Below are 8984 nucleotides of genomic sequence, written 5' to 3' on the forward strand. Positions count from 1 at the left end.
TTAACAAGGCCCGTACCCTTTAAGTTTGTTACTCATTTTAGCCAAATAACTGGACTGGTTATTGCTGTACTCCCACTGGATGCGAATCAAGTTTCATACTTTCATTTATGACCATGCTTACCCAATGGTAAGTAAACATTAGCAGCTATGATTATTTTCTAGGACTGAAGATATCAGAAGTCCTAGTAGTTTTCAATGGCCCATTTTATCAAATCAGAGTGTGTTCTTTCACAAGGGGCAGAGAGCAAAATTCTTTTGCCCCTTCAGGCTCTCCGTACTTTCAAGATTCCAGCTTCCTGTATAACAATCTCCTTAAAGGAGACTCAACAAGAGAGCACCGCTTGCATCTATTTCTGCCATCTCAGGAATATAAGGAAATAGTTTGGATTCGAGCAGAAAACAAAAAGGCTGCACTTCCTCCCACTGAGCCATATTATACAGACATGCTTTCAGAATGCAACTTGTTTTTGAAGGGTGTACTGCTCGGAAGTATCATCTTTGCCTTGGTCACAGTGCTAGGACACTTTAGGATAGGTCACAGGAACGGGATCAACAACCACAAGCATCACCACCTGCAAGGTCCTGACAAAGATGCCTTGAAAATGTCGGAGGCTGAACACCTGGAACTCAGTAACAGCTTACAAGTATACTGTATCATACTTGTAACGCCCAGCCATGGGAGTCTGTGGGCTGCAGTTAAGGAGACTTGGTTCAAACACTGTGACAAAGCCGAGTTCTTCAGTTCTGAACATGTTGCAGGATTTGAGTCAATGACTGTGAATGAGAATAGCACCTCACTGATGATGATAAAAGCTTGCACGTATGCCTTTGAGAAATACAAAGACCAATATAGCTGGTTCTTTCTCACATATCCCACTACATTTGTTGTTATTGAAAACTTAAAGTATTTTTTGTTAGGAAAAGATCCATCACAACCTTTCTATCTAGGTCACTCTGAACACATTGGGACTCTTGACTATGTGGCTATGGAGGGAGGGGTTGTCTTAAGTATAGAATCAGTGGAACGACTCATCGGCTGTTTCAAGATCACGCCAAGGTATCCCCACAAGGAAACACTGATTCCGAAGTTATCTGAAGATCAGCAGCTTGCAGTCTTCTTGAAAAAGGTGGGAGTGTTTGCAGAAAATGCTGAAGATGCGGAAGGGAAAAATTTGTTTAATAAAAAAACTATTGGAATGCTTATTAAAGAGGCAATGGCTGATTACCCGAACGAGATTGTACAAGGATGCTGTTCTGATATGGCCATTTCTTTCAGTGGACTGACTCCTAATCAGATGCACGTGATGATGTACGGGGTATACCGTCTTAGGGCATTTGGACATAGATTCAGTGATGCATTGTATTTTTTACCTCCAAATGGTTCTGACAATGATTAAAAAGTAAGATCCTGTATTTAAGAACCACAGATGCCATGCTAGTTGAAGTAATAGCACAGTGAACTCAGTAGCATATTTCTTTTCTAGTCCAGTCATATTGTGTCACCCTACATTAATATTTACTTTATTTTCTTTAATGGGATGGAATTTTCCCTTAAAACACTTGTAACATGTGATGTGTGTTATAGAAAATGCTTTGATTATATGCTTTGGTAATTACAATAGTGTAAATAAAGGATATGTTTACAAGTATATTTGTTTTAAACAAACTGAATTATAAACATTAAAATCTGTGGTATGTTTTTGCTTATTTTCTTTAGAAATGTTATAACTTTCTTAGGTTTCTAATATACATAAATAGAATTTCATCTAATGAAGCACATTTTGTAAGAAACAAAACAAAAAACAAACAAAAAAATCTTTCACTCAGAGGCATATAGTACCACTGAACAACATTCCATTTATCAAATGACACATAACCAATCTACCTTTAATTTATATTTTTTTAAATGACATTGCATCTCTGTGACTTACTTGAACATGAACGTAGGCACTAGTTGAGGACTGATTTGAAGAAACACTCAAAAATCACATTATGTAGATTAAGTACAAATGTTCACATAAAGTTTTGATGAAAAAAAAGTTAGAAACCCTAGAAATGCAATGATGTCTGAGTCAGTTTTCTAAAAGTCATTAAGCTACATTTTTAAGGCATCCTTTTAAATCCATTGCCTGAAACAGGAAACATTGGTTTATATGTGTCCATTCATAATTGGACTGAGCACAGGGTCCCCAATGGAGGAGTCAGAGAAAGGACTGAAGGAGCTGAAAGGGTTTGTAACCCCATATGAAGAACGACAATATCAGTCAACCAGACCCCCTAGAGGTTAAGAGACCCATGGCTCCAGCCACATGCATGGCTAGGGATGGCCTTGTCTGTCATCAATGGGAAGAGATGCCCCAGTGTAGGGCAATGCGAGGGTGGCGAGGTGGGAGGAGGAGCAACCTCATAGAAGCTGGGGGAGAGGGCTTGGGGGTTTTGGAGGAGAAACTGGGAGAGGGGATAACATTTGAAATGTAAATACATAAAATATTCAATTAAACAAAGAAAAGTAATAATTTACCCCCAAATGTATTAGAAGTGTTAGTTCCCATGATGTATATAAAGGAGAAAGAAAACCAATAATGCTAATGACTTCATGTTCAGTTATTTACTAAGGAAATCTGAATAGTCTTACCTTTCTTTTTAAAGCAAGGTGGTAATTTATAATGTATAATCTTTGAAATATGCTCATATAAAAATATATAAAGGTCCAGGGAGAAAGGAAGCAAGACACCCAGCACCTACCCTGGGTGCCAGCAGAGTGAACTAACATGTGATGGAGAGAGGGGAAAAATAGGGTACATGGTGGAGAGATGGCAGAGAAAGCCATGAAGTTCATTTTAGAAAACTATAGGCTTGAAGGCAGCGAGGCACAGACAGTGATGAGAAAGCCACAGTGAAGATTTGACCCAGGTTGTCACAGAGGGACATGGATTGGTTTGTGGTCCTGCTGCAACTGGGATCTGTATCATCTCATCCCTGTGTTATCTCTAAAGCCCATGCAGATGTCCTTGGTCTGGACTGCTACATGTGGCACCGCCAAGCTGACTCTACAACTCTCTTAGCACAGTAGAGAGGACACTCAAAGAGGGTGAGTGGGTTTGCTAGCACTGAAGGTACGAGCATGGGACAGCTGTTCCTGTCACTTGTCTGGCATGTAGTGGTACAGTCAAGGAAAAGGTGCCCTTTCCACTTTATACTTTGTCACTTCTGGTAGGTAGGAGAGGTGATCCCTGTGTCATGAGAGTGGGAGGCCTGGCCCTTCACTCTCTTCATCGTGGGAGAACAAGCCCTGCATTGTGCTTTTGCAGAAAAGTAGAGCTGGCCCTGGTTTCTGGTGTAGTGGTTGATCCAGACAAGAAAATATTAAGAGCCCAAGAGATGAATCTGCCCATTGCTAGTTGCAGTATTTATATTTACAGCAACCAAGGACGTTGATAGTGGCATATATCTATTATAACTGTATCATGCAGAATGATATGATTAGTAAGTACTTTATTCTGATCCATCAATTCATTCTTCTTTGCAATAAATAATAGAATTCACAAAAAGATTAATGACTACTGAATATCCAAAAATATCATAGGACATATAAGACTGGAGTTGTGGTGTCAAAAGTAAAAGAATATGCACTAGATTCAAAAAGCAAAGTATATGAGTTGCTGGAATATGGAAGAAGTTAAAAAACAACACTACTGGGCAATATGGGATATGGCACAATTAAGAGAATTAAGCCAACAGATGTATCTGCGAAATCCATTTGTACAAACTGCCCTAAACTACATCATCTTGTGGCACAAAGGACACCTTGGTAATTTACCACTCTTCCTCCCAGAACAGGTAAATAAAGGGAGCAATTATATAATGTCAAATAGATTAGTGATTTTTTTTACCCAAAATGGTAATTCAAATCATTGATATTTTGGGTTTGCAATATTCGTTAGATTTTACTCTATGTATATCTTTGCCTTGTTGGGTGATTTACTTTTATTTCGGAATGTGGATGTATTTCATTTAATGTTTATGTTACAGTCCATGTATTCAATAACCTCCAAATACTAAAGAATTGTTAAGATTAACCTTTATTTTAAGTTTTGTGCTTGTGAATGTGCATGCACACCTACATTAGGTTAGTGTAGTGGACCATGCTTAGCTTTATAAGAATGAATTGACTTCCATTATGTTTGCATCATTGCTCTCTGAAGTGTAAATAATGGGATGTCTTGCTGCTCCACATGCTCATTGGTATTTAATGTAACCACTGCTTTTCAATCATCCCAGAAAGTGTGTTGGTGGTTCACTGTTATTTCAATGAATTTTTATTCATTGTTAATTTACTGTTCTGTATAGAATGCTGAAGGACATTCCATATACTGATTATCATCTCTATTATCTCTTTGATGAAGAACTAAGATCAAAGAGTGATACTAGGTTGAATTTCCTAAGAGTTCACGTTCTAAACTACCCACTTCTGTATCTCAGTTTGAAACTTTATGTGGGAATAGCATCATTTTTACGCATTTAAGTATACTTGAGAGGAGGCCATTGATAAAGTAGACTCTTACTCCAAATTGGGTGCTGTCTTCAGAAAAGGGGAAATTTTAACCCAGGCAAGGAAATTGGGTTTAGCAAATTGGAAGGCAAAAACACTGCAATGCTTCTAGAAGCCAAAGATGGTTATATTAAGTCAGTAGAAAATTGTCCCAGAGCCCTAAGAATGACAGATTTCCTAATCCTTTGAATATAGATGTGAGATCATGAAAATACAAACAACTAAATTTCAGTTTTTGAGCCAATGACTTTGTGGAGTCTGTTACGACAGCTTTTGCAAATTTATAAACTAGTCAAAATGGAGTGGTTGCTATTAGAGAAAAAAAATGGACTTTCTATTTTACTGTTGACATTTGCCAGCTATTTTTAATTTGAAGATATAAGTCTTTGATCAGATATAAATTTACCTGAGTGTTTTCTTCCTGTCTAAAGTTTGCTTTTAAATTAATCACTTAATGTGTAAATAGGAAACACAAAACTTCAAAGAAGCCTAACTTACTGAGATTAATATACTCTGCACTTGGAATCTCATCTGAAATTCTATCACCAAACACGAGGTTAATTTGATTGATTCCATGTTATCCAAGAAATTTTGTACTTCCATGTTATATATTTAAGTCTGGTGTATGTGTGTGTGTGTGTGTGTGTGTGTGTGTGTGTGTAAATGAAGTTCCAATATAGAGCTTCCTCTTTTTTTCCTTCTTTGAATGTGTGTATCCACTTGTCCCAATATAATTGTTTGAATACATTCTTCTCTTCATTTATATTACATTGCTTTATTTTAAAAGTTAAATTATCATTATTTTGTAAGCAGTTTCAAAGTTCTATACTTTTTCCCTAAAGTATGTCACCATTTTGGCTTATACAACATGAATTCCAAAATTGTAACTTTACAATAGAGCCTAATGTTATGTGCTCTTTCTTCTATGGTTGTGTTCTCCTCAATACTGTGTTGATTAGTCTCAGGTGTTCTGCTCATATATACTGTTTAACTAAACTCTGTTGAGAATCATAAAATAATTTGTGACACTTTTGATTAATGTAGAATGCATTGTGCACTGTGTGTCAGCATCATCTGTCAATAAAAAGCTGATGGCGTATTTTTAAAAGGCAGGAAGAAATAGGTGGAGGTCCTGGTAGAGAGGAACTCTGGGTATTTGTCAAGTATGGGAAGATTTGCCTCTGATTATGAGGAAAGCAGACATATGAAACTTAGTAGAGATAACTAGCCTTATGGAAGACTTAGAATAGTTCAAACAGGATAATTAAGTCACATGTTATCATGAATCAGCCAAACCCCATGGCCTAGACATTTATTCATAAATAAATGGAGAGCTCCAGTGTTTCAGATTATAAAGTTTTTCTGAATGTGCACAGGAAAGTCAGAATATCACGCTTCTCAATTAACTAGATGCCAGTGTTGAGGATACAACAACTTCTGGTGTTAAACTGTGATTTTTCACAATATATCGATCTAGTTGAACTGAATGTATCACAATACTGGCCCTTCAATTTAGAATAGTTAAAAATATGCAGAAGTAAAATGATGTGTCTCTGTCTATACCCACGTACAGTTCAAGAACACAGACCATAATGGTGAATAAATCAAGGTATCAGGACTGTAAAACACAGACATATGACATGCACATTCAAGAAACCAACAATGATGAGTGCATATAGACTTTCAGCTCTATTTCTCTAACCATAAAATCAGGGATCCCAACCAAGAAAAGGTACTACTCATATTGAGATGGTCTTTCTACATCTTATCACTTAAATACTGAATGGACAAAATCTTCAAAGTATACCTAGGGACTTGTGTATATTACCAACCTTCTTTTTAAGGCTGCTGTTCCTTTGCACTGGAGATTTCCATTAAACTTTATTAACCATTTAAACTAAAAGTTTAAACTTTAAATATTCCACTGCATATTAATTCTTATATTGTCATTCTGCTTTAGTTTTTACTAAAACAACAACAAAAATCCCCAAATTTCAAATTCCAGATTATCTACAATAGTTCTACAGTTTAGAAAGGATAACAATTTTGTTTTATTTTTGAAAAGAAAAGCAGGAACAAGATATCATGACACTAATTAGCAACATGAATATGAAGGGTGTTAAGGCTTTGAGAATGAATATTTTAGAAAAGCCTGGACTATAGAGAAAAAAAAAAAACTCTCAAACTATAAGGAAAGAGGAGAGGAAGAGGCCAAGGAGGAGGAGGGTGAGAGGGAGGGAATATAGAGGATATAGAGGAAAAAGAGGATAAAGGGCATATTTAAAAAAAAAAAAAGTTTTAATTTTTTTTGGGTTAACATGATTGTATTCAACTTATTTCTCTGTGTTCCTCATATTTACATCAACAACCCAGGAACATTCATCTGCTTTTTAAAATACTTTGCATAAGAACCTTACATCTTTTCATCACTTTATTTCTCTCATTGGTTCTACCTCCCATGAAACACTACCGTATAGTTAAAATTCTGCCAACTCCATTGCTTCCTTACAATAAAGATCCTGAGCTTCTGACCCTGAGTAAAATACTATTAATTACTTTGTTCTATGAAAATGGCCTTCAGCATTCATATTTTAAGCAACTCTTTGTAAATAATTTTTCAAATATTTTCTTTCATTTCTAACAACAGAATTTCTCTTAATAGGTTCTTCCCAGCAATATTGAGATCTTCATACTATCTACTTTAAATTTTTTATAGCCTCAACTCATTATACAATTCCAAAACTACTTCTGCATATTCTCACAATTTTGATACACACACATACATACACACACACACACACACACACACACACACACATATATATATATACATATATACATACATAGACAATGTCCTAAATAAAAAAATATATTTTCCACAATTATAGAGGTGGGTAAGCCAAAATGGGGGTGCCAGTTGCTTTGGTTCCTAGGGAACTGTTTTTCCTGATTTGAATTAGGTAGATTTCACCTTGAAACCATATTAAGACCGAAAGAGGGAAAGGTTTGGCTTATGCATTTTCAAGATACCAGTTCATACCTTGTGATACCTGTTCACATAATGTCATGTCAAATTAGTTCCTATTGGGTTCCATCTCTAAATGCGATCAGTTTGGGGATTATCATTTTACTTTACAGAAGAGGATGGGCAGCACAATCCTTCAGCTATAGTAGTACATAATTCCAATGACAGCCAGACATTCATTGCTGTTAAAATACCAACTGCAAAAAAGGGAGGATGATTTATTATTCCTCCAGGTTTCAGGAATTTCTTTTCACCCATCAGATGGCACTAAGAATTGAGCATAACAAAATAGTGTATATAACGCGAGATGTAATAGAGCTTCCCCATTTTTGGCAAGCACTCATAGACACATCTTTGTTTAGAATATCAACTGCTATACTAATTGACATTTTATCAATTTCATTCTGTTATTGTTTTCCTCATTACTGGTTCCTCCTTTTCATTCCTACTTCCCCATTCTTTTCATACCTCCCTTTTCCTCTTCCCTGTCTTCCCTTCATCTTTCCTTACTTTTCTTGTTCCTCTTTTCTATTCTACCTTCCTTACTACCTCTTTCCCTTTTTTACTTTCCTTGCCTATATTTTTATTCCTCCCCCACACTTTTTTTCCTTTTGATGATGAACTATTCATCATGTTAGTAGGCTCATTAATGCCTGAGTATATGGTCTGGCAGACATAGTAATCCAAGTATAACCGCATATCCTTAATAATGCAAGTAAAGATCAAATGAACAGTGAAAAGAAGAAAGGTAAAATTTATTCAACACAGTCACACATGGGTGAGATACAAAGTGATCTGAAGTCTAACTTCAGATTCTGGCAATCATTTCAACTTCAAGAGAAGTCAAGTACGATCCTTTGCTACACTCTATGGTCAATATGTGTCTAGTCTCAGCTAAGAGACACTGGCATTTGGACACATATATCCTGAAAGATGATATGATCAATTGTAAACTATCCCCAAGTGACAGGATGCATTTCTAATTACCCTAGGCTTAAAATAGCTTTGGAAATTCAAAATTCTTGAGACCCATTACTTAAATAGTCTGATAGTCAATAGCAGGGGCTTAAGAATCAATTGTGTGTGTGTGTGTGTGTGTGTGTGTGTGTGTGTGTGTGTGACTAATTACATTCATTTCTAACCAAATTGTCTTAATAGTAGTTGATTATTTTACTTTAACTTGGACTGTACAGGACAGTATTTCAGAATGCCATCTAATCTTGACTTGGAATTCTGTATATAATTGAACAGAGCTCTAGTCATTGCTTCCTGAGTAGCTGGACCACAGGGGCATATTTTTTTTTCGTTTTTTTTTTATTATTATTATTTTCTTTATTTACATTTCAAATGCTATCCCAAAAGTTCCCTATACCCCTCCCCCCACCTCTGCTCCCCTACCCACCCACT

The 8984-nt window shown here is 36.1% G+C and overlaps 1 protein-coding gene across 1 annotated transcript; it reads left to right on the plus strand.

The window, feature by feature from the left end:
• The first annotated feature begins 443 nt into the window (after positions 1-443).
• Positions 444-1397, plus strand: LOC110331014 (C1GALT1-specific chaperone 1-like). Its single transcript, XM_021211328.1, has one exon. The coding sequence runs from the start codon at positions 444-446 to the stop codon at positions 1395-1397; it is 954 nt and encodes a 317-aa protein (XP_021066987.1).
• Positions 1398-8984: the final 7587 nt, after the last annotated feature.

Source organism: Mus pahari, chromosome 13 (assembly GCF_900095145.1).
Source record: "Mus pahari chromosome 13, PAHARI_EIJ_v1.1, whole genome shotgun sequence".
NCBI lineage: Eukaryota > Metazoa > Chordata > Mammalia > Rodentia > Muridae > Mus > Mus pahari.

What these genes read in the sequence shown, in the direction of transcription:
- LOC110331014 (XM_021211328.1), top strand. Translation starts at nt 444, where the DNA reads ATGCTTTCAGAATGCAACTTGTTTTTGAAGGGTGTACTGCTCGGAAGT.